Genomic DNA, 26,650 nt, shown 5'->3' with positions numbered 1-26,650 from the left:
AAATGTTGACTTGCAGTAGCCAAACAAAATGCAAATTTTGTAGAAGGTGAGAGAAGCAGCTATCTAGACTGCATTGACTCTGGTCACCAACTCTCCCCTGACAAACCAGGATTTACAGCGTGTCCCACCTCCTGGTAAATGTGTCGGAAGAAAACAGATTCCCTGCTCTATATGGAAGAGCTGAACACCTTTGGCAGAAATTTTTCTTTCCCTGTCCAAAATTAAACCCTCACTTCACCTTCTGTACTCACAGAAGACTCCCAGTCTTCTCTCTTCCATCAGTAGGGAAAGTGAGGAACCTCCAACCTCAGCGAAGTGAAGTCCATGAGAGCATCTGGAGGGAATTAAACCTCAAGCATAAAGAAATATGAAAACTTAGAAATATAAATGCTTCCATTACAAAATCTCAGCCTTGCTAAATGGGGGAAAGCCAAAAAAACATTCCCCATTTGGAAAGAAAGCTTATGGAAATAGTCTATTTTAAAAAAAAAATCTAGGTGTTTAGAGAGAAAATGTATAGAGGTATCTAAAAAGCTAAGCAATATCTGCATTTGCAAGTGATACAGAAAGGGCTTAATGCAAATGGGCAAATATTTGATGTTAATGGATATTTGAACTCAAAAAAAGTTAATATTTAAAGACAACTGAAACATATTCATGTGATATATGTTTGTTATTAGAAAAGAATATTCATTACAGTGGTTTAGTCTACAATAAATCTGAACAGTCAGCCCAAAGATTCAAATTGCCTTTCAGTTCTACCCTCCAAAGTATAACAATAACTTTGGATAGAGAATGGTTACTTTAAAATAGTACAAAATAATTTAATCTCTTAATTCCTTTAAAAATAACCAGCAACTTATTCCTGTGTGCTTCCTGATGATCCTGTAATTGGCAAGTGTTCACATACATAATTGTTGTGATAAATTGTGCTATTTTTTAGCAAAATACAAAATAATGGTTGGAGGTAGACTGTAAAATGTGATATATCAGGTGCAGCAATCAGTCAGTATCTATCCAGCTTTTTGCATATTCATTGCTATAGCAACAAGGACACAATAGTGACTACAATGGCAGCTTTAATTGGGAGAATGCAGATGAGTTCCACAAGTGCCATCTTATTTACATATATTTCTGGAATCTCATACCCATCTCCAGATCTAGATAAGGTTAAATTCTGGCCCTTTCTGAGAAGTTAGATATTATTTGGAAATCTTGACAGGAAAATCCCTTTGCATGTCACCATCATTCATCATTTCATCCTCTTCTTTTTCTGTAGACAGTGTGGGTTTTCATTTTGTAACCCACCCTATTTTCCATTTCATAAAGATGCATCAATCAGAAACATTTCAACTGCACAATGATGAAAGGAGATAAAAACCACATAGCAAGTCTTTCACCTAATGTGTAAAACTGACCTGAATTCTTCATCTGGGGAAATGTCAGTGTTGTGATAGATTCTTTTGACTGTTTCTAATAGTATTTCATGTTAAAATTATCTGGCAGATTTCCAATATGCAATACAAAATTATATGGTGATTCATCAAAAGAAACCTTACACACTCTGAGCAGCCTGCATAAAAGAAAAATTATAAAGAACAGGTTTTTCCAGTGCAGGTTTTGGGATTTCTAATGCCAGCCAACACAGACTGGAAAAAGTTAATTTTGCATCTTCTGTGTATTCACTATTTCAGTGTAACAGTTTCAATTAATTTTGAATTGCATAACTGATATGGTTTTAAACAGATAAACTGAGGACCATACCACCCACCTTATGCTTTCACTTTCTTATCAAGAAACCAACATGATGAGACTTATATCCTAAAAAATCCTTTGTTTTGGGATATGCTGTTGATTTTATTCTATCAATGATATTAATGTGTGGAAAGTGACCTCCAAAATGCAGAACCCATAGGTAGCTCAGGGGCTTTCTTCATCTGTGCAATGTTCCTGTGACTTCACAAAACTAGGACTTGTTGGCTGATGGTGTTTTTTTTAATAACACTTTTATAATACAATGGGGATTGACAGCTTCTGGTCAAGAGGGGAAACCCTCATAAATTGCTGTTTATGGGATGAGTATTAACGTATGTGGGATTTGTAGTCCAGACTGAAACTGAGAAAATGGTGCTGCAGAGAGCTTTTAGTGATTTATGAGGGCCTTTTACTGCACAGGGATTCAAATAGCTTTTATAATGTATTACATTGCTGCTTTATTTTAAAAGAATAGCAGAAGCCATTCTCTGATTCACATAATAGTGATGCCTAAATGGTATAAAGTAGTTAATTGGCATCTTTGTCAAAATAAAGACCTAGTATAAAGGAATCTCATTTCCTTTTATCAGAGAATGAAATTATATTTTTTAAAAAATCATGGTGATATAAAATTCAGACTCTTTTCAATGGATAATTGGTATTACAGACTAACAGGAAATTGCTTTCTTTGTAAGTATGTATTAAAATCATTCTCTTACATACAGTAATCTTCATCTTTCTAAATGGTCCGATGCACATTTCAATCAGGAAAATTTGCTTATCATCTACTCAAATGGAAAAATATAGATTGCTTTTTTTTCTCTCTCCTCAGTAGTCTATCAAAATAATGCTAAGGGAATTAGGGTACTGAAGTAAATCAAGTTAGAAAATTAATATTCCTAATACTATTTCATCAAGCAGCATTAAGTAACCTGGAGATTTCCTCAGCTGCATTACACATTGGATATTTACCTTTTGAGAAGTATTTTTATCCATTATCTTTCTAATCTTTTTCTGAAGAAAAAAATCTAATTATCTTACATAAATCAGGGTCATCTTTAGTTAGTTGAACATGTTACACTCTAGGATGAAGGTCCAGGCTGATAAGATTAAACTATTGGTCTTCAGGACAGGCCAATTTTAAGGACCTATACAGGGAGAACAAGTGGGTAAACTATTGGATATATAATGAGATAATTGACTAAAGCATCTGTTTGGAAGAAGATGGTCATTTAGAGATTGTATGATCTGTTAGATTAGAATACCAGGAAAAAATGAGGGTCAAATACTGTATAGAAAATGAGATCCTCTTCTGTTATAAAAGGAAGTTTTACAGCAGTTTTATCCCAGCAGCTCATTCTGCCAGCTCTGCACCTTGACCTGAATCTTTTGCTCTTTCCACCTTTGCGCTGGAACCCAGGAGCTGGGCACTGCTCACTGTCTTCAACACTTTTCTGCAAGAATTTTCACTTTTTCCTTTGTAATCTTGATAACATCATTCTGCAGATATTAAATGTTTCTGTGAAGTCTTTCTTTAGCTTCTCCACCTCTTATTTTGCATTTTCTGATTATGGTCTTGTTGTCTCTTAAAGTCTGTGGTGGAAGAGAGCCGAGCACAAAGTATTAATTTTGTTTTCTTTTTTTGTACATTTTCAGCTGATTTTAAAACTTTCTGTGTAGCACGAGTGTAAGAAGAGGCAAAATTCACAGCCAAGGCACCAGTTCTTAGCACCAAGGCTTTTCAACCTGGTGTCTCAAGAGAGCTGATGAGCACTAATCCTGCTGATGTGAATTAAGAATGTTCATCCCAGGTGAGATGTCCACATCCTCTGATTGAGGGCCCAGACAGCTCCTCTTTTGCCTCCCATTAAATCTGAGAACAGCAGCAGAAGTTATTTGGAAGGGACAAGAACTTTTGGATACAAGGAGCCACACTAATCATAGTATAATTACAAGAGGATTTGCAAATTAAGAAATTGTTGCATTCTTTAAGCCAAAAAGTAATTTAATCTGATGATATCAAAAGCTAATTAACTACCATTTTAAATATGCTTTCTTTCATTAAATCATTTTTAAAGTTACACTCATGTGGAAATTAAGGTCTTTTAAATATCAAGTATCAAGAACTTTCTTTAAAGAGCAGGAGGAAATGACTAACACAAATAGACAGTGAAGTCATTTACTCAGAGGAATCTTCCTCCTGCTTTTTAATGGACTAATGCATGCTGAATTGTGATGGGGCTGATTTGCTCAACACCTACTTAAGGAGAAGACACTGGGGTGCCTGATTTCCCCCCTCTCTTGGGTCTTAGAAAGCAATATATTGCCTACATGAAAGCCTCTGTGACACTTTGATAGCTACCTGAGCTGCAGCCAATGCATAATTGGACAATGCTAAGAGAAGTGTCTGAAGCTGCCTCTCAGAAGACAAGCTTTAAAGTCTCTCACATTCAACATACTGAATGGAAGAAATCTAGAATTTGTTTCATCACTCATCTCATCCTCATCTTTTAAAGTTAAAGACTGGAGCTTGTGGAAATAGAAACACGCAACTGGAAGGTCAAAGGGATCTTCTGCTGTTGAAATGTGTTACATTCTAAGCTTCTGCACTTAGTAACCACATTTTTGTGTCAAAATAATACGAAGGCCAGAGAAAGTAATAATCTGAAATACCAGTAATCTCACCTGTGTAAGCCATCCAAATAAATATTGCAACACGTGAGCTCCATTTTTCACCAAAATCAAAAAAATTAAGCAACCTGTCTCCTACATTTGGCACTTGTAACACATCAAGTGTATTTGCATATAGAAATGCACAAATTGGACAGATTTTTTTAAAAGTAAATCAAATGTCCAGTGACTAAGACCACACTTCTGTGTATAAGCACTTTGGTTCTTATTTACTTACAGGAATGTAAATGTTTTCTTGATATCAGATATAAACCACAAACAGCACAAGATACTGAGAGGCTGGTTTAATTCTCACACCTTAACCATAATTTTTTTTATCATGCAGTTCCTTGCAATGCATAAAATATAAAGAAATCAAAGTTGAAAAGAGAAAAAAGTAGAGAAAAGGAAGGAGTGATTATATTTACCTATAAATTTCATATAGCATCTTTTTCAGTTACTGACCCTGGATTAGTTTCTTTCCTCAGTGAGGGAGGTTGACATTTCACATGGAGGTTCTTCTCCTTTGCAAACAGAATCATCATTTCTCAATGCCAGAAGTAATGCATCAGCTGGGGACTTTTTAAGTATCCAATATTTTCCACCCAAAATCAAAACAAGGCTTTGTAACAACCATTACTCTAGTTCATTAGAAGCTTTTATTTGTGAGGTGTTTGGCCCATAAACACTCTTAGGCTTAAAAGTTTTTAAAAAATGCTAAAGGGATAATGTTAACAGCTTTGTTTGATTACGTCCCAAAAATCTTAAAACTCCTGTGCCCAGGTGGCCAAGAAGGCCAATGGCATCCTGGCCTGTATCAGGAACAGCGTGGCCAGCAGGTCCAAGGAAGATGCCATCTGGGAAGATGCCAGAATGTTCCCACTCTTCACTGACAACACTGGGCAACTGTAGGACTATCCTTGTTTATTAACTGGGGTACATACACCACATGCAATCCTATTGCTAAGTACTGGGACAAGACAGATGTTCTCACAACATTTCTAGGGATTTAGATTTCTTCTTGGAGTCTCAGGCCAGCCAGAGATTTTTCTCTTTGTGTAATAAAGGAGTTCAGAATTCAACCTTATATTCAGTAGGCACCAGCAAAAGGCCAGAAGCATTGTAAACCCAGTAAATATCTTTATGCTTTTCAACATCATAGTAAAATGGAATCATAGAATCATAGAATTAGCTGGGTTGGAAGGGACCTCAGAGATCATCAAGTCCAACTCTTGATCCACTCCCACTGCAGTTCCCAGCCCATGGCACTGAGTGCCACATCCAGGCTCTTTTGAAATATCTCCAGGGATGGAGAATCCACCCCTTCCCTGGGCAGCCCATTCCAATGCCTGATCACCCTCTCAGTAAAGAAATTCTTTCTAATGTCCAACCTAAACCTCCCCTGGCACAACTTGAGACCTCTTGTGCCCTCTTGTCTTGCTGAGAGTTGCCTGGGAAAAGAGCCCAACCCCCCCCTGGCTCCAACCTCCTTTCAGGGAGTTGTAGAGAGTGATGAGGTCTCCCCTGAGCCTCCTCTTCTCCAGCCTCAACACCCCCAGCTCCCTCAGCCTCTCCTCACAGGATCTGTGCTCGAGTCCCTTCACCAGCCCAGTTGCCTCCTTTGGACCTGCTCCAGCACCTCAATCTCCTTCCTGAGCTGAGGGGCCCAGAACTGGACACAGAACTCAAGCTGTGGCCTCCCCAGGGCTGAGTACAGGGGCAGAATCCCTTCCCTGGACCTGCTGGCCACGCTGTTCCTGATACAGTCCAGGATGCCATTGGCCTTCTTGGCCACCTGGGCACACTGCTGGCTCATGTTCAGCTTCCAAATAAGAGAATAAGAGAAAAACCTTCAGGAAGGATTGAACAACATCTGGTTATGTAGAGATGCCAGTTTACTGTATCAGCTTCAAAAAAACAGAAATGTTTTGTGAGGAAATAGCTTAGTACTCCATGGACATTTACAGTGATCCTCTTTATGAAATATGGGCCCTATCTGAGCACTGGACACAAAGCCAGTTTTGAACCATTACATTATCTGATGAGAAATGGCTCCTTGGGCAGTGTGCACGGTCAAAATAGGAGTGAGACACAGATGTGGCACTTGGAAATGAAAGTCTCTGCCAATCAAGGCCATTGTTTTCTCCCTTACTGCAGCTGAATGCAGTATTCAAACCCACTAATCAGAATCATCAAACCAGGAATATGGACACGGATTTCACTTCTTATATATTATTCATGGCATGTAATGAAACATTATGAAGTTAATTTAATTGCACTACAATTAAAATACCTGTTTCTGTATACACAAATAAACATACAAAATTTATAAGCTTAAACGAGAGTGGTTATTGTCACTGTCTCTGTAAGCATTAGGTGAGTGAAGAGGTTCTAAATCTGTACTTTTTATTTTTGCCATTGCTGCATCTTTAACAAATAAAAAAGCTTTTCTCTAGATGTTTGCTTATTTCTATTATTGACCCTGGATAATTGCAGAAAGAACATCCATGCCTGCTTGGCAGAGTCCAATATTCTCTGACCAAATTCTTATATATTCCACACATGAATGCTCTGATGATTAATAACAAATGTAATTACCTGAAGATATTTGATGTTATACAAGATTTTTTATTTAGCAGAGTGATGCATAATATTCTGAAATCACAATGTAAATGTAAAGTTACACTTACCAAAGCACAGACATTCCAATATGCAGCTGAATCACAACAAAGTGATCTCCAATCCCTTCTCTGTCATGGTTCTCACCATCCCCAGTCCACCAGTTGTGGTGAAGCATTTCAAGCCTATTACTCTCTTTGAAAGTCTTCTGACTGACCCCGTACACACTTTTCACTCACACACACACACTCACACTCTCTCACACTCTCACTCTCTCACACTCACACTCTCACTCACTCACACACACTCACACTCACTCACTCACACTCACACTCACTCACTCACACTCACACACACACACACACACACACACACACACACACACACACACACACACACACACACACACACACACACACACACACACACACACACACACACACACACACACACACACACACTCAAACTGACCTCACTAATTCCCTTTAAATGAACTCAGGGAAAAACATTCACACCACCAGCTGATCCCCTCAGCTGTTGATACATCCCACTGATCCCCCTGGAGGTTTGCAGCTGTTTATCTAAAGCAAAAGCCACCCCCAAGTCCCCTTTTTGTGGAGGTTTGCAACAACACAACACTCTTGCCCATCTTGTCTGAGCCCTCCACTATTGTAGGGCTCTGCTGGACAGGCACACAGGAAGAAAATTGGCCAGAATGAAAGGGAAATGGAGAAAATTGAGTTGAGCAATAGAAGTTTAACAAGATTCTCTCCTGGCAGCCAGGTAAATCTCTGTATGTCATCATACATGTAATGAAACAATGGAACATCATGAAATATAATTCTACTGAGATTAATTTTGATTAAAAAAACCCCAAACAAACAAGCAAACACAAAACCATGACTTCTATTTTATTTGGTATGGCATTCAGCTGAAGTAGAAAGTCAGTTTGAGCATTTTGAGGATTTATCAGTATAAAGATGTTTCAGGCTGAAACTGGCAGCTGTGAACTGATCAGAAAATGTTGTACAAAGATACTTTTAGATACAGGATGCACAAATAAACAGCAACCAGTCAGATGACCTGAAGTAAGAAACCCCTAGTTTCTCCTATGACTTTGTATTTTCTAGATGGATTCACAGGTGTATGAGAAAGTGTGTCTTTTACTGACTTTATCTATGCTTGTACATTAATATTCTCTCTTCCCTATCTGGATTTTGTGGGTGTTTGCCATCTGGACTGTTGGCTGTTTGTTAAGGCATGAGCTCTCTGGTTAGGGGAAAGTAGGAGACCTTAACTTCTACCCATTACACTTGATGTTCTTGCAGCCATTGGATGTTCTGCCTTTGGCACAGCTGGCAGGCAAAATAATTTATAGGAGGGAGATGAATATAAGTAGGGTAGATGTAGCAAACAAGGTTTTACATTGAATGGGATGTCAGAGAGTCTGAGAGTCTTACATTTGCAGTGTGATGAATTCATGTGGTTTTATGTACATTTCTGAGGCGAAATAATCACTAAGGATGTGTTCATGCCAGGTGAGATTTTGTCCAAAATCCCTGTCCTTACAATGTAAATAAAGTGCTTTCAAATATGTCTAATTCTGGACAAGGGCACAGCACCTACTGTTGCACTCAGACAAGGTAATTTTAAATTGCAAAGATCAGATTAATTCTTTTAAAATACATATTTAAAAATGTGACATTTTGTTACATATTATTAGTGCTTTAAATTTTCTTATATGGCTTTTCCAGTCTTTCCTTCTTTACCAATATGCAAGAACAAATCCCTGTTACCTATTTCCTAACAAACATTTCCTGTTGCAGGGCTATACAGATGTGCTTGAAGCTTCCTCCCTGGAAGATCCAAGCACACAGGAAAACATCTTTTTTCCACAGTCATTAAGGTCTGCCAATCTGTCATGTGTAAAACCAGACAGAACAGCCAGTGAAAAAACACCTACTGAGAACTGCAGCGACCTTGAGAGCCCAGGATGGAAAAAAGATAGTTGTGATTTTATTTTCTGTTGTTACAGTTTAATTTCTGTTTGTTGAATGTAGGAGCTCAACGTTTCACTTAAGGGTATAAATTCCAAAAGCTGGTAAATGCTGCCATCTAATGGCAACTGATCCTTGCAAAAAGGTGGCAGCTCACACCGAACAGAAGAAATTTCACTCACTTCCACATGCAAAATCCTGAACCTGGGTCGGGGCATCCCCCTGGACCAATACAGGCAAGGGGGGCAGGGAATTGAGAACAGCCCTGCAGAGAAGGACCTGGGGGTACTGATGGATGAGAAGTTGGACATGAGCTGGCAATGTGCACTTCCAGCCCAGAAAGACAAACTCTGTCCTGGGCTGCCTCAGAAGAAGTGTGGCCAGCAGGTTAAGGGAGATGATTCTCCCCCTCTACTCTGCTGGAGCTGTTGAAGCGAGCCCAGAGCAGGACCACAAAGATGGTCAGACGGCTGGAGCACCTCTCCTGTAAGGACAGGGTGAGAGTTGGGTTTGTTCAGCCTTGTTCAACAAGGGAGACATTATTGCAGCCTTGAATTACTTAAAGGAGAGTTATAAGAAAGATAAGGGCAAACTTTTAGCAGGGCCTGTTGTGACAGAGCAAGGGCTAGTGGGTTTTAAATTAAAGAGGATATGTTTAGATTAGATGGAAGGAAGAAATTTTTTACTGTGAGGGTGGTGAAACACTGGAATAGGTTGCCCAGAGAGGTGGTAGAAGCCCCATCCCTAGAAACATTCAAGGTCAGGCTGGCTGGGACTCTGAGCAACCTGCTCTAGTTCAAGATGTCCCTGCTCATTGCAGAGGGGTGGAGTAGATGACTTCCAAAGGCCACTTCTGACCCAAACCATGCTGTGAAAATCATCAATAGGTACTGCAGGCAGGAAAGCAATCCCAGATGGACAGGAGAAGATCTCTAATAGATCCATTGAGTGTCTTTGCATCCTACTGCTGACACTGCATGCAAATTTCTGAGTTATCCTAAGAGGTCTGCAAACTATTTTTGTCATTTTTAATTTTTTTTTTCTGAGAAGAAGCTGGTTCTAGAAGTAATAAACCTAGTTCAAACTAGTTTCTGAACTCTAACTTGCAGCTTTCATGTGCCTTCATTTGTCCTCAAGTAGACTAGATTTTACTGTATTTGTCATGTTACAAAAGTACTACTGCTTTATTGTTCCTGCTATTCTTGCTAAATCTTTCTTATTCCTTTTAAAAAGGAGCACATGCAACTTACTGGGCTTCTACTCTTCTAATAAGCGATTAAGTCTTGTAATAAACTGAAACTGAAGATAACTCTTAAAAACAGACAAAAAGGTGTTAAGCATCTGAACCCTTTATTGAAGAATCTAAAATAGTCCCATTTCATTAGCAGTTCTGAGGCCACCACACCACTTCAGCTGACCAACCTAAACTAAACTAAAAAACAGTAAAAGTAATATTAATACACATTGTTCATACTTAGTTTTTTTTCAATAAAACAGATACTTCCTCTAGCTTTAATAACTGTTGTATTATAAGATATGCCATGATCTTAGATAAAGTATAATTGCAAAATTTTCTGTACAAGAAATTAATAATAATTTCTTCATAACAGCATTTGATTTTGGTAAGTATAATTTCCACAATTTTCATACACTGAATGATACAAAGAACAAATTATATACAGCTTGCAAGCACAGACAACTGAGGATGACATGTTAAATCCATTTAGGTGCACATGTAAAGACACCTCAAAAATTCTTAAGCATAAACAAATCCATCTGAAAGCAGTAGGAGGAAGATGGTCCCAAAGAACATAGAAATTAGTGGCTGATTATGCTTCAGTGTATTGAGAGAGCTCTGTTACAGAAAATGCAGTTACTTAATTTTGTTATAATAACGAATTTTTCAAAGCAGATTTTCTTTCTAAAGAGATACACAATGTTCTACAGCTTTGTGTGGTTATAAATCATGTTACTGTTACAACTGATCTTTTATTAATTTCTTCTGTGAACACAGGTGTATGAAATAATACAAAAAACAACGGGTGTAAAAATTAATTCCTCTAGTTCAGTAGCTGAGGGGGGAAAACCCATGGTTTGATTTTCCTCTAATGTGTATAGCTTAGTTGTTCAAATATTAGTTGTTTTAAGGAGGATCTGCAAAAACAAGCAATCACAATACTTAAAGACTGCCATCATTATTCTAAATTATTATACTCTGGGAACAAAATATTTTCTCCACCTGAACATAACTGATAGTAGTCTAATCAAAAATGCTGCAGCCTGGAGCAACCTCATGCATCCACATTATCACTATCTGTTTCAGCAATACCATCATAGAATAAAGGGAGAGAGATGGAGGATGTAGTCCGGGATTTATCTAACTTCTGACCATTATTTTCAGGAAGCATCAGAGCAGTAAGACTTTTCCTCTCGTGTGTTTCTTCTTCAAAGTCAGCACTGCTATAATGTTTATGGCGACACAAGAAGGATTTATTTTTAAAAGAACGCTCCCTCAAATACCTCCTGAAGGCTTTTTGAATAATGAGAGCTGATAGCTCCTCTTGTTTTCTTTTAAGGGTAGTAGTAATTGGCTTGTAAGTAACTTCAGATGGATTGGCAGCCATGAATTTTTCTTCAATGTGTAATTCAAGCCCATCCAAACCCCCAGATTCTCCCAAGACCCTTTTAGTGAAAGCAAGCAAGATATCCAAGCAGTGGATTTTATCTCCACTGACTATAGGGAGGTCCATGGATATGAGCTGGATTTTATTGGGCTTTGGAATGCGCAAGGGTTCTGCCAGAGCATTTGCAAAGTCTGAAAGAGCAGAATATTCAATAAACTGTGTTGCCTGAGGGTCAAATTTTCCCCAGGTCTCATAGAACATATCAAAGTCATCATCACAAAGGGGATCAGTGCTTTCTTCAGTGGCAACGCTGAAGTTCTCTAAAATGACAGCTATGTACATATTTACAACAATGAGAAATGAAATGATGACATAGCTAACAAAATATAGAATACCAATCTCCCTATTAGTGCAATTTTGTTTCTGTTCCTCTGTTAAATTTAAGTTGGGAGCACATGAATTGGATCCCTTTAACAGAGGGACCAGAAGATTATCCCAGCCAGCTGATGTTGTAATTTGGAAGAGACAGAGAATGCTACTATCAAAGGTTTGAAAGTTGAAAAGGTTATCAATCCCACCTTCCCAGCCAACACAGGCAAAGTTTGTCATGCCCACAATGGCATAAATGAACATAACCAGGAAAAGCAAAAGACCAATGTTGAACAGTGCAGGCAGGGACATCAGTAATGCAAAAAGAAGAGTCCGAATTCCTTTGGCTCTCCTAATTAATCTCAGGATTCGGCCGATTCGCGCCAAGCGGAAAATTCTCAGAAGCGTAGGAGAGATCAAAGTTCGAAAGCCCTCAGAAAGTCCAATACCTTTGAAATGAAAAAGCAAACAAAATATCGTCAAACCATACCAGTGAAATTCACTATTTATGTTCATTTTTGTTCTATTCTATGCTTCAGGTGTTGAAAGTAACACTGATCGTTGATTACGTCACATTCAACACAAACGTTATCATCAATACTGCAATTGGTTACAAAAGAGCTTAGGAAAGGAAAGACCTTTCAGTATTAAAGAGGTGTCAAGACTATGTATAGTTTGGAAACTGTATTCTCCCAGATTTCTCTGACTCAGGGGATGAAATCACATGTTGCTTAAGTACTTAAAAATCCTTTTAAATCCATTCAGCTCCTTTGCTGGAAGCTATAGGGCGTGTTTCCTAGATGCTGTCTTATTGCTTCCTTTTCTACAAGCCTAAGTCTCACAGGCCAAATGTGTGACTCTCATTAACACTTGGTACTTGACTGAGATCAGAAAAGAGCAAGAAGAAAATAAAGGAAAACTGTCCTCCCTCACACCTTGTTGTATTATCCTACCACCAGAGTAATGAGTACCTTCAGCATTACAGTAATAGTATAAATTATTACAAACAGAAGACTTCAGAATTTAGCATTTTTCTGGGTTGCATGGGACAGCAAAAGGGTAACAGAGCAGAGTTCACAGATCAGTTTTTCTTTCCCATCAACCATTGACTGCATGATATAATCTGACCCTGAGAAGGAAGCATGGGCCAAATAAACTGTACAAGAACCTAAAGCTTATACATGATCCTTTGCAGAGAAAATTACAAGCATCTAGTCTTGCTTGAAAAGCAAAACCAAGCCAATTTAGTAAGACTTTTCACAGTCACAAGTAGTGGCCTAAATTTAGAATGGTATTGAGCAAGTAAATATTTCTGAGCTTTCTAAATCAGCCCTCAGGATCCACTGTCCTAGGAGAAAGTCTTGGAATATGAAATAAAGTTTTCCCATTTTACATACAAATATATTTTTAAGCTGAATTTACTTTTACTTGTTGGAAACAACAACTGATGTGATTACATGTAAATCAAACACAGAGACAATTGTTTAATAAAATAACTTAGAAAAGATGCTACTACATTGAATTTATATTGTTAGTTACTCAACAAAACTCATAAAAAATAATTGAAAACTATCCATTTATATGTATATAAATTATATATATATATAACCATAATATATATAATATTATGTATAGATATATATTTTATCCATTCATCCAAATATAAAGGAAAATAAAAATACCTCCTTTTAGAAGGAGTAACTTAGCATATAGTTTGAAAATGTAAAGTGGATCTGGAATTTATTTATCTTATACATATAAGTGGTTACTTCATACTGAATTTTGGCTTAATATTGATAAGACACATTATCTGATATAATAATGTTTACTCACTAACTAGTGAAAGGACCACAACAGCTAAATCAAATATGTTCCAGCCACTGGTGAAGAAGTAATGTCTTAGGGCTAGGATTTTTACAACACATTCCCCAGTAAATACTGCCACAAAAAAATAGTTGATCGTATTAAGAACATCCTTGACTTCTTTCTGGTCATATTCTGCCATCATAACAATCATATTTAGACAGATGAGAATCACGATGGTGATGTCAAATGCTCTGTGTGATACTATATCAAACAGAAATCCTTGGAACATATTCTGTGGAGAGAATGAGAAGAATCACTTAATGCTGCTTCCAAGACCCAGCCTACGTTAAAATATTAATCAGTAGTTTGTGCTTAGTAATTTAATAGAGTATAAATTCAGCAATAAGCTACTAGAAGCATTTTTAGGTGATTTATTTAGAGCGTCAAAGAAAAGGCTTGGCACTTGGCTAATTATTTTCAGGTATCATACAACCACATTTCCTTAAAAAAAAATGATAGGGCAGAAAAAAAACATTCAAGGTACACTGATGGCTCTTTTAATAGAAATACTTCTTGGAGCTGACATTGTGGGATAAGCAATTCCAATTAAAATGTAATAACCAAGAAAAATTCTGAATAGTTACTATGAGAAACCAGGCTTGGAAAGAAACATAAGAAATAAAGCATAAAATTACTTTTAAGTAAATAGCATCCAGGGAGCATGTACAACTCACTATTCACTCTCACCTGCAATAATGCAACCTGGTTGATATATCAGAAGCAGTATCATGCAACTTAAATAATGAAGATCATGTTGTGAATGGCAAATGCTTGATAGGCACCTTTATAAATTCATTGTAAATTTTAATAGGTGATTAATAGGCTGCAATTTTCCTTAGATTAATACACACAAATAAACATTGCGTTAGATGGAAAAAAGAAAAAGAGTAAAATGCAAATGCTATGTTGAATGAGGAAGATGATGGGCTCTAACATGAAGCTTAGTTAGATATATGTGGCTACTGAGTTTAAATATGGTCATAATCTTTGTATCTTCTGTCATATTCTACTTAATGTAGTCTCACCAATGGTCTTGGAATGGGTTTTTGAGGTTTCTTGGATCCAAGTTTTTTTAGGGCATTATAGTACTTTTTCTGTTGCTCAGTCAAAAATAGGTCTTTTCCACCTAAGTAAAGGGAAGGAATACTGTTGTTTAGCTGAAGTTTAAGCAGTCAGCTAAATAAAATAATATATAAACAATATATAATAAATAAACACCACTAAGTTTCCTCAACTGTGGTAAAGCTGGCCTAGCATAAAGCTTGCACATTTGGTTTTGGCTTCTCTTTTCTAAAACTACTTACTCCTTATTTCTTGTCCTTGAAAATTGTTCCATGAAAATGGAATTTACAGGTAAATTACTAAAAGCTTAGAGGAAGAGAGGACTCCTATTTTCAAAGCATGGTATCTCAATATTATTTTAAATATTCAAACTATTTACAAACAGTCTTATGAAAATATTAGACAACTGAATGTCAAGCTTGCATTCACTTAACCAAACTGGGATTACAGAAGACCCTGAATTAGCTCCAGTAGTACTTATCTTTTTCCTTTGTTGGTTAAAATTGCTGATAACCACTCCAATGAAAAGGTTCAGCATGAAGAAAGATCCAAAAATAATGAAAATCACAAAATACATGTACATGGCTAAGAAAGCTTCAAACTTTGGCTGCTCGTTTATCTGTTAAAAAAAAAAAAAAAAAAAAAAAAAAAGTAAAAATCAGATAATCACAGATAATTTTTTATAATAACAAATCTTTTATAGTGTTGAGGAATAAATCACTTCTACCTTTATTTAGGTGCATAAGCAAAGCTGTCTAGTTCTGTCTGTACTTCCAAAGACACACAGCCAAATCCCAAATCAAGCCCTAGCAAACTTTTAAGTAATAGATAAAGAGCTCCAACCAGAAATGATATTTTGAATTATTAGACCAGAAAAATAGCTCAGACTAAACATAACTGTGAACAGCCATCCCCTTGGATGGTAGCCCAGCCAAGAAGCAGTTTTAAAAAGCCCCTCACTTGGATCAAGGAATGATTTTCTTAACAAGCAGCTATTTCACTGTGGTCACATAACTTGAATGAGTAAGAAAAATTAAAATGAAATTAAATGTAGAAAACTTAAAATACACTGTACTACTGAGAAAGTGAGAAAAAATAAGTGGAAATATGGAAGAAATAGTAAGGACATCAAATATACCAAAGAAAATTCCAGAAAATAGCTGCTAAACTTGCCTGTCATTGTAAAGCTATTGAACACATCTTAAAAAGAATGAAATTTGGTTCACAGGCACAATCCTTTCAAGAACTCTGTTTCCAAAACACACTTGTCCAAAACTTGCAACACCTTGCCCTCTGCATACTTGCAACAGGAGGTTTTGTGTGATGTCTTCCCCTTTCGACTAATTTTATTTTGTCTAAGTTCCACATATTTGGTATTCCAAGAATTATTGTCCCACTGTGTAGTGTGCAGCATTCATTTGCTCATATTTGTGACTTGATAGAGCAAACAAACCTGAAAATTTGATCATACAAATAGAAAAGGAAAGAAGGAAAAGAACTAAGACTTTATTTTAGTGACATACCTGACGTGAATCTACTGCTGCATACATAATATCCATCCAACCTTTAAAAGTTGCCTGAAAAAAAAGTATTATTAATTTATTAACTAAAAATAATAATAATCATTTAAAAATTGAGGAGAACTTACAGAAATGTGTTAAAAATGGTAGAAAAGTGAAAAAGATGCTATGAAAATGTGCATGTTCACTTCCAGAAATCCTTCTGGAATTATGATTCACTGGAGTTATGCCATCTATTGCCATAAATGTGGTTTAATGATAACTCTTGTTAAATTGAAATTTTTGTAAATTCTCTGCTTTTGCAAAGGCAGAAAAAGCTTCAGCTTAATGAGCAAATACATCCTAAAAGGACAAAAACATTTCTAAGGAAACAGCAGATTATTACTTCCTGCAATCGTTAGCAGCCCTGCAGAATCATAGAACACTTTGGAGAACACAAGGCAAAGAACCAGAAAAGCTACAGAGGTAACAGTCACCTTTAAAAAATGCCTTTCTCTCCTTTGTTGTGGTATTAGGGAGATCAATAAATTAGCATCCTAATATGTCAAGACCTATATAATAAAATACAGAAATATAAACTGCATCACTCTCTTACTCACCCACAGTCAACTAATTTTTATTGAAGGAGAATGACAATGAATCTGGTGACATGCATACAACTTCAAGTTTAGTGTGCTAATTAAAATTAAAACAAAATTGAAAAGCCAAGGAACACAGTGCTTGATGTAAATACAAGGTTCCATATGTTAATTTTTTCCTTAGGAGGAACCGAGGAGTTTTTAGATGAGCATTTTGGTGTCCTATAGCTGAGATGACAAACACATTTCCTTGAAAAAACCAAAACTGAGTATTTTATAGAACTTACCACTTGGAGAAGAGCCAAGTATCCCATCCCAACATTATCAAAGTTTACATCACTATTTGTCCATGTTCCACCATACAAAGTACAGTCAGTTTTGTTATTAATAACACTGTCATCTCCTTCTGTGAGTATGCACTTCCAAAATTTTTGTCCAAGTAATTTTACTCCAGCAATGTTAAATAGGAGCCAGAAGACAATACAGACAAGCAAAACATTCAAGATTGAGGGGATAGCTCCCAGGAGTGCATTCACAACAACCTTAAATAAACAAAATGTATTATAACAATCAATTATTCACATTCAATGCTTTCTGTAATAACTATGTATAGTTATATATGTATAGTATATATATGTATAGCTATATATGTATAGTATCTTTTCTATAGACAAGCAATTTTAAAAGGCTCCTATTTTCTTCAAGCATATTCATGTTATTCAGAATAACTTGTCAAGTACACTGGATGACATTTTCCATGTTTAATTTGTTCTGCAAATTTCACTGGTTACTATCCTTAACAATTTCTTTTGACAGCACATTATAATTAAATTTCTTTATTTCCTGTGTATTTCTAACTTATTGTAAAAGTGTTAGGTATTATTTCAAAATAACAACCACAAGATAAAAGTAGGCAATTGAACCATCTTAATGCCATCAAATCCCAAACCAGAGATTCAGGCTGAAATTTTCACAAAAAACTTTGAATGCAGCTGTTACAAAATGGACACAAGCCCCACCATCCTTACCTTTATCCCTTCAAATCTTGACAAAGCTCGTAGAGGCCTCAGTGCTCTGAGAGTCCTGAGAGATTTCAGAGCACTCCCAGAGAAACAAGGTGATGGATCTTTGGAAGTACTATCTAGTCTCCAGGAAACGAACGATATCTGTGTTCATTGAATTGAAACTGAGATTATTAAATGATACACAAAAACACATCCCCCATTAGTGATGATTTCAGCACTATTGCTAGGATTTCTTTGGTTGCAAAACACACTTTTCTATGTTTTTAATCCTCTGGTAAATTATTTTTTTCCAACAATACTTTTAAACTCTCTTTACCTTCTAAAGTTTTTCTACTTTAAGGAAGCAACTCTACTTTTTTCTGTTTCTAAATGCAAGAGCTGCCATTTGCTTTACATTTTTCTATCACCTTGATTCATCTATCTTAGTTTTATTTCTGATCACTAACTGTACTCTCTACACTTGAAAAAGTTTTTAGAATCAACATGGTCCTCAATAACAGCAATATTAATTTCTTGAGAATCTCCAGATCATTGCTTACAATTTCCATTTCCATTTGTCCTAAGTCTCTCTTGATTGCAACTTTTTTAGGTTTTGGAAACTGTCTTTTTGACTTGTGTTTATTCATAATCACGTTTTACATGTAGTTCTCTATTAAAAAAAATCAATATTCAAAATGTAAGGCTGAATATAATACTTACACATACAATGATGAAGTCAAGGCAACACCAGGCATTTGTGAAATAACTGTGCAAGCCATAAGCTACCCATTTCAGAAGCATCTCCATAAAAAAGATGTAGGTAAATACTTTATCAGCATAATCTAAGATCACTTTCACTTTTCCTCTTTTCTGGAGGTGAATATCATCAAATGCCTAGATTTAAGAATTCAGTTTTAAAACAGTTTTATGGAAAATTATTTTAAAATTGCACAAGAACACACATTTTGGCTTATTATAGGTAACTACTACTTACTCGGGTTTACACTTAGATGTAAAAAACTAAATTGTTAAATAAGCACAACCTCATTTTCAGGTTTGCTGAAAAATCACATCCTTTCAGTTGTTTACACTCAACGCTTCTCAAAAAAATATCTGAGGAGGGCAAATTGTAGCTACCAAACATTTGGGCTTCCCATGATAGTAGATAGCTTGAAGGTGTTGGTTTTAAAATTCTTCAGAATAAAGCTTGGATTAAACACACTGATCAGCCTCTTTCAGACACAGACCTTCCAAAGGAGTCATTTTTAGTCAGCCTGCAGAGTTGTAGTCCAGATATGAAAAAATATAAAAACTGAACTGGTAATTCCTGGAGTTTCACCTAAACCTTGACTACTTGGATGTCAATAAGGGTTTAGAAAAAGTTTTCTTCTTTGCTTCAGTTTTGTTCCCTCTAAGCTCTCATGGGAATCCCAGGGAGTTACCTTGGGGATTTTGCCAGGAAAATTTTGAAGCAGACAGTTCAAATCTATGGTTCAGTATTAAACCTAAACTTAAGGCACACACAACAGATTTTATTTGGAAAATTCTGCCATCTATCACATAAATCACTTTCACACTGGTTATATTCCTTCTGCACTACATAATGTTTCTTTCAACAAATTACTTTCACTAGACCTAGTGAATGTTTCCAAATAAAACAAAGCTCCACTTGTTCTTCTGTAGAAATGGTTACAATCCGGGTAATAACTAAGTCACCTACCATTTACAACCATCTTCACTTTAGATTCTGATCACCTTAATGTTTTCATTATTTTAAATCTAAATTTTTACTCAGCTTTTACTCAGTTTTACTGAATCTGCTTTATGAAATTAGAAGTACTTTATTTTTTGTAAGCTTTCTTAAGTAATTTCAGGCTCTGAAAACAAGTTCATGAAGAACTGTGTTTCATGAAGAATTATGACGATGACTATGTTCCTATACATTTAAATAACTTATCCAAGTGGGAGAGAGCCTTATAACTTCTAAGAGATATGTTTATGATACTCTTGTCTCTTCCTGGAGAAAAAAATGTGAAAACAAAATAAAGAAATTAAATCTAATAATAAGATTCTTTTCCTTTACTGACAAGCATCAATCCAAAATTTAAGAAATTAAATCAAATTTACCAGTGCTGCGCTGCTCAATACTATCATAAAAATGATAAAATTTTCAAACCAGCTATGTGTAACAATTCTGTAGCAGGTTTTTCTAAATCTCCACCAAGTTCTGCCTGGAAATTTAGTGACATCCACTGCACAACATGGGCAACATTCAACACAATCTGAAAGGAGAAACAATAGTGTTTTGGTTCCATGGAAAATGTACGAGACATGGAATCTAAAAAGCATAAAACATCTTAAAGTTATCTTCTACAGATTGTACAAAAAATGTGCACCCGTTTTACCTGGTGCTGTGGCTGAAATGATCTAAATCTAAAGAAAATACAACATTTGTAGGACAAAATAATCTCTTTTAATAGAGCAAGTCACACATGGAAAAAGCAAAGAAGTTTTTTGGTTCACAAGCCCTTCTGCAAAAACTTAATCTCAAATTCCATCCCCTCTATGTAATAAACTTATTTCCTGCATTTATTTCATTTTGAAAACAGATAATGCCTTCCTAGTGATTTGGCAAATTATTGTTCTTACTGATTATTCCCTTGATTGCACTGCAGAGATGTTACAAATAGATTCTCTGTTCACACTTTTGCACCAAAAAGACTCTTTTCTATTAAGCCGTGAAGGCTTAATAGAGGCTACAGAGCAGTTCAGGCAATCAAATGCAGGTGTCTGTAGATGTACAGCCCTCTCAATTTCATTATTAAATTGAGTGGATATTCATCCATGGTACTAGGAGCTCAAACAAACATAAATACTGGAGGAGTGGCATTTAAGATCCCAGGTACTGGCATACATATCCTAACTGACCCTTCAAAAGGGCTTTGGGTACCTTTGCTCGTGTACAGATGCCCAAATCACACTCCAAAGATGGCATTTTACTAACTAAACACAGGTGTTTAGAACCATTTGAAGGCTTTTTGGGTATTCTACAGCTTCTGTAAAAGTCCTGCCAGCTTCATGAAGCTGCATGCTCTCAGGGACCTCACATGGTACTAAATGTCTGCATTCAGGCACCCCAAACTCTGCTCCAGTCCCATGCTGGATCCAAGCACATTTATTTGAGTTTTTATGCTTATAAACAAGTGTCTCAGCTAAACAGTTTCTGCCAATTTGGAAACGTTCCATAAATTTATCTTTGAATATTGTTTCATTTGGTGTCATCACAATACATAAAAGATTCTTACATTCTCCAAAACAGTCCTTGGGTAGGTGTGACTTTTTAGGCTCTGAAAGGACCTCCAAAAGAGCAACTGGGTCCACAGTACTGGTTTCAGAATAGCTACCAGCATCACATTTCTGCACAGGAGAAGGGCAAAGAAGAGAACTTACTTGCTTGATATTACCTGGCTATCATATTTAAAATAAATTAAATGCATCACTACATCCACCCAGCCCCCCCCCAAAAATATCTGCAGTGCATAAATTATCTCTATGTTGCTACCAAAATAAAATTACAAATAATAGGAGAGGAAAGGTTAATCCCTACCTCTTTCTTTCTATGCCTTTAATCTAATAAATTTCTTGCTTTCTTTTAGTCATCTACACTGGGTTCTCAGGAAGGATAATGTTTGAAATAGGTTACATTACGCTACAACTTTATTTTAGAGAAAACTCTGATTTCTTCATGCTAATCCAATTCCCCCTTTTTTTTTTTTTCAGAGGTTCACACCACATCTCAAAAGACTTAAAGATCAGAAGGCCTAGCAAAAAAGAAATGTCTATGCATCCCAAAGAATTTTGTAGTTATTGATAGGTAACCTAGACACTTGTAAAACTAAAGACAATGAGGAAAAGTATAAAGAAAAAGAAATAAAGCAATCTATCATTCATGAAATGTAAAAGCCTTGTATGACATGGAAAGGGAAGCTCTGAGTAGAGGAGTAAGGATTAGAAGCCAGAAGAAGTGAGAACTGCCTCTGTTGACAGCCATGCTGCTCCAAGCAAACTTAAGGTCCAAGGGAATCTTCAACATAGACAAAAATGTAATTATTTAAATTCACGGGCATTTAATTTATTTTTTTTTAATATAACTACAAAACAAAACTTTTTGCAACTTTATCTAAAGCCAGACAATGCTAATGTGGTGTGACTTTTGAGGGTATTAGTCCAGAAAGCTGCTGAACTTTTAATTTTCTGGGTCATTAGAGGCAAACCATGATTTTTCACCTTTTTTCATGTGGAACCTTACCCTATTAGAATAATTTAAGTTTCTACACCAGAAAAACATGATTGCTTTGGGAACCATTTTCAGAGAACAGATTTTTGCAGCCAAGGGCGACAGCACACTGAGCTACCTATAAAAATTAATTATATGTATCAGATATGTTTAAAGTAAGCATGTTTCTTAATTAATTTCTGATTACTTCTGCTGTACAAAATAATATATTAAATTACTCTGTTAGACATGACAGCTTATGAGAGACAAACCTCCATGCTTCAGACTACTGTTACATCTAGAAAGATGTACCATCTTTAAAGGGATTGCTTTTGTTACTCTTTGGAAAAAACCCAGCTTGTCCTGTCATTGCTGAATGAGAAAACTGTTGTGACAATTTTCATCTCTAGAACATGCTAAAAGCTCTAATTACCTCTTTTTGCTCTTTCTTTTGGTGTGTTTCTGAAAAACCACTTTTGGTCTCAGAAGTCCCAGAAATCTGACTGAAGCCGCTTGAACTCCGACAATGCTCTCTATGTCTTATCCTTTCTCTCTGCATGGAATAATGCAAACCAGATGATATTCCACGTTTTACTTCCTCATGGTCATTCTTAGAAGTCAAAATTCTTTAACAGAATCTAAAGCATTTAAAAAATTTAGCACATTTGTCTTTTTACAGATAATTAAATAACATGCCTAGAAGGCATGTAAAAGAATACTTTCTTCCTTGATTTTAGTAACTGTGGTCCTGTGGTTATCCTGTGGAAATTTATCATTCCTCAAAATCCACATTCAGCTGATCCACTGAATCCACTGATGGATTCCTGCATCCAACGTACAAAGTTTTGGTGAACTGGCTCAGTAGCAACCTTTGCAGCTGGACCCCAATAGCCTCATGTTTCTAGTTCCAGGCAGAAGACCTGTGATCCCAATCAGCTTTAGGTCCTTTTGCCAACACCAATTCCAAGCAATGCCACCTTCCACTGAAGCAGCAAAATAATTCCTGTCATCAAATGCTCACAGACAACATATTTCAATTAGCCATGGATGATTCAAGGTAATAATCTATTTCTGCTTCTTTGAGAACTTGTCCAAAGGTATTCCACTGATGGTGCCTCCTCTTGCAACCAAAAACATAGGAAATGGATCTTACCAGGACACCAAATTATAATCCACCCCAAAAATAGCACCTGATGGCTCTATCATGGCATAACACTAGGTGTTGCATTTTGAGCCCAAATACAACTAACACTCATAAAACACATCCATTAAGAATCTAATCTAGGGATGGTATAGTCACCAAAACCTGGTGTTCCACCTGACTTGCTGCTCACACATTTGGGTGTGTTTTTTAGATGAAGTAAACCTCACGTTGCCACATGCTTACACCAACATTTTTACCTATGAAGAAAAAAAGCACAGTTGCAACACCTTAGAAAATTTCATTTGTACTTCAGTCTGGTAGCTGGAGAAATTAAACAGAAAGGAATAAAAAAAAAAAAAATAACAAAAATCATAAGCTACTTTCTGTAAGAGGCTTTTTGTCTTGCTTTATGCAAAGAACCTACAAACCAGTTCTTTCTTCTGTTGTACAAGACAGCTTCTATTACAACTTCCATTAGTATAGGTCTGAAAAAAGGTTAATACTCTTCTGTTCACCTTCTGACAAAACATTGCAGGGAAGGTACTGCAATCTGCTGCATCTTATTATTACTGCCTGTGAATAAGGTAGGCTTCTAAAAGAAATTAACTTGAGGTCTTAGTGCCTTGAGCTGAGCTGAAACAGAATTATGGCTGTAAATTCAGAGAATGATGAAAGAGTGGATAAACAACATCTCTTACTGAACAACAAATTATTTGATAGGTCTTGCACTTCTAAACTGCTAGAAGAACAAAGTAAAATGGCAGAAAAAAACCCAAAGAACTAACATTTCCTGTTGAGTCTTAAAGATTATATTAGAGATATAAGTTAGAATAATTTTTCATATTTAATACTTCTTACCTGTTTTCTGTATTCTGATTCTGTGCACACACTGTGTCCACTATCATCTTCATCTGTGTAAGTCTCTGCTACTGCAATGGAAACACAGGTACTATGTCTGGTTAAAAATTCTCCATATTTCCTCGTTACTGAAGAACTCTCTTCAGAACTGTAACACTCAGGGTCAAAGCAAGCGTTGTCTATATCCTTTCTGACATCTGCCATGGCATAGTTATTTTCCTCTACGTCTTTGGCAGAAATTTTCACCGAAGTCTTCTTTTTGGCTGTTGTTTTGAGGCTTCGTTTCGTAAGTTTCCCACAACAATTAAAAATCCTGCCTTTCATGTACTGCAGCCCCTTGCGAATCCGTGCAATTGCAATCTGACATTTTGACATTTCTCCCATTTTCTCTTCTCCATTTGGGGAGTCAGAACTGAATGAACTCAGTAGCAAGGCAATGAATAGGTTGAGCACCTGTAAAAAATTAAAGTTTGAGACACTACTGCTAATAGAAAAGGCATCTCAGAAAATCCTCCTTAGACAAAAAAACCAAACCAACCAACCAACTAACAAAAAAAAAACCTTAAAAACCCCACCAAACCTCACTTTCATCAACCACTGCAACATAATAATTTACTATTATAGCTTAATGCTAATATAGCATGGTATGGGCCCTTCTGGAAAGAAAGACAGGAGGAAAAGGAAGGGGGGCAGGGTTGAGTATATCAAATATATTTTCACATGCACTGATGTCAATGGTTTCAAACTTGAAGAGGGGAGACTTAGGTTAGACATTAGGAAAAAATTCTTTCCTGTGAGGGTGGTAAGACACTGGCACAAGTTTCCCAAGGAAGTTGTGGGTGCCCCATTCCTGGAAGTGTTCAAGGCCAGGTTGGATGGGGCCTTGAGCAGCCTGGGCTGGTAGGAGGTGTCCCTGTCCATGCAGGAGTGTTAGAACTTGATGATCTTTAAGGTCTCTTCCAACCCAAAGCATTCTGTGATTCTATTGATTCTGTGACTCTGTGATTCTCTGTCCATAATGTATGAGGATGTAGATATATTGAAAAAGCAGGCAAAGTTAAGTTTAGTAACACCACCATCAAAAAGGAACTGGTATAGACCAACAAACTCAAGAGATGAAAAAGCTTTCATTTTACACTTACATTAGACATACTATATCTGACAGAAACCAGAAATACTGGGGACTGCAAAACTGTTGATAATATAAGGATAATTTAGTAAGCATTAAAAGCATTCAACAGTTTGGTTATTTGATCCTAGCAACCCACAAGATGAAGAAATTATCAAAATTACCAAATTATCAAAAGTACTGACCTAAAGAAGTAGTGGGTGTAAGGAATAATTTTGTATATTTTGCTCCACAGCAACCCTTGGTATGAGAGAGAAAACGAGGAAGAGAAAAAGAGAAGAAAAACACCCAGAAACATCCAGACAAGACAATAAATAGTGTGAATACACTTCAAATGATTCAGTTTGCTTCAGAAAAACATATGCCAATATAACTGGATGCATTCAGTAGTGACTCAAAAAGAACTTGAAACTCACCACCAGGTTTCCTATCACCAGGACTAGCAAGAAAATGGGTAGACACAGCCCTTTTCCAGCCACTTCCATACAGTCCCACATGGTTTCAATCCATTCTCCACATAATATTCGGAATATAATCAGGAATGAATGACAAAAATCCTTCATATGCCAGCGTAAATTCCCATCAGTGCTTATTTTAAGTTTATTTTCCTCATAATAATTGCCCAAAACCTGCTTTCCTACTACAGCAAAAATAAATACAGAAATAATCAAAACCAGAGTGAGGTTACCCAGGGCACTAACTGAATTTAGAATTATTTTCACAAGAGTATTTAAGGCTGGCCAGGACTTTGCCAATTTGAAGATCCTGAGCTGTAAGTAAAACACAAGAGAACAATGTGAGTGCCAAACAATGAACAGATATCACAGCACACAAAAAACCCACAGACTTATCATGCTGTCTTTACTTCAGTAACACTATCCCAAGTTTTCCCCAAAATAAAGGTTTTTAATTGTTCTAATCCAGAAGCACTGTGTTTAAGCTCAGATAGTTAATGTTACTGAGAATAAACCTGCCAAAGGAATCTTTCAAGTTGTTTGTGCTAAGTTGGATATCAGCATGGGTAAGTCTGTTCATGTTAATAGCAATAACAATAATAGTAATAATAATCAAATGGCTTATGGATAAGGCTTTCAAAATTACTGCACTTTGGACTACATTAAATGTAATCAGACAAAAATTGAAAAAAATATTTTTTTCTATTTCTCAGGCAGCAAACTT

At 36.3% G+C, this 26,650-nt stretch overlaps 1 protein-coding gene across 1 annotated transcript in view; it reads right to left on the bottom strand.

The window, feature by feature from the left end:
- Window positions 1-11,046: 11,046 nt before the first annotated feature.
- LOC139793660 (sodium channel protein type 5 subunit alpha-like) overlaps window positions 11,047-26,650 on the bottom strand; it is a 33,533-nt gene continuing 17,929 nt past the window's right edge. The window contains exons 14-25 of the mRNA XM_071738653.1: window positions 25,888-26,241; window positions 24,343-24,795; window positions 21,370-21,481; window positions 20,192-20,346; window positions 18,769-18,958; window positions 18,089-18,186; window positions 17,348-17,602; window positions 16,486-16,539; window positions 15,440-15,581; window positions 14,926-15,026; window positions 13,868-14,132; window positions 11,047-12,483 (exon numbers count right to left, since the gene is read on the bottom strand). Of these exons, the coding sequence (XP_071594754.1) occupies window positions 11,333-12,483; window positions 13,868-14,132; window positions 14,926-15,026; window positions 15,440-15,581; window positions 16,486-16,539; window positions 17,348-17,602; window positions 18,089-18,186; window positions 18,769-18,958; window positions 20,192-20,346; window positions 21,370-21,481; window positions 24,343-24,795; window positions 25,888-26,241 (3,330 nt within the window). The 3' untranslated portion in view covers window positions 11,047-11,332. The remainder of the gene's footprint in view (window positions 12,484-13,867; window positions 14,133-14,925; window positions 15,027-15,439; window positions 15,582-16,485; window positions 16,540-17,347; window positions 17,603-18,088; window positions 18,187-18,768; window positions 18,959-20,191; window positions 20,347-21,369; window positions 21,482-24,342; window positions 24,796-25,887; window positions 26,242-26,650) is intronic.

The sequence above is a fragment of the Heliangelus exortis genome, chromosome 2 (assembly GCF_036169615.1).
Source record: "Heliangelus exortis chromosome 2, bHelExo1.hap1, whole genome shotgun sequence".
NCBI classification, from domain to species: Eukaryota; Metazoa; Chordata; class Aves; order Apodiformes; family Trochilidae; genus Heliangelus; species Heliangelus exortis.
Note: the sequence above shows the minus strand (reverse complement) of the source record. Positions and strands in the feature narration are given on the sequence as shown.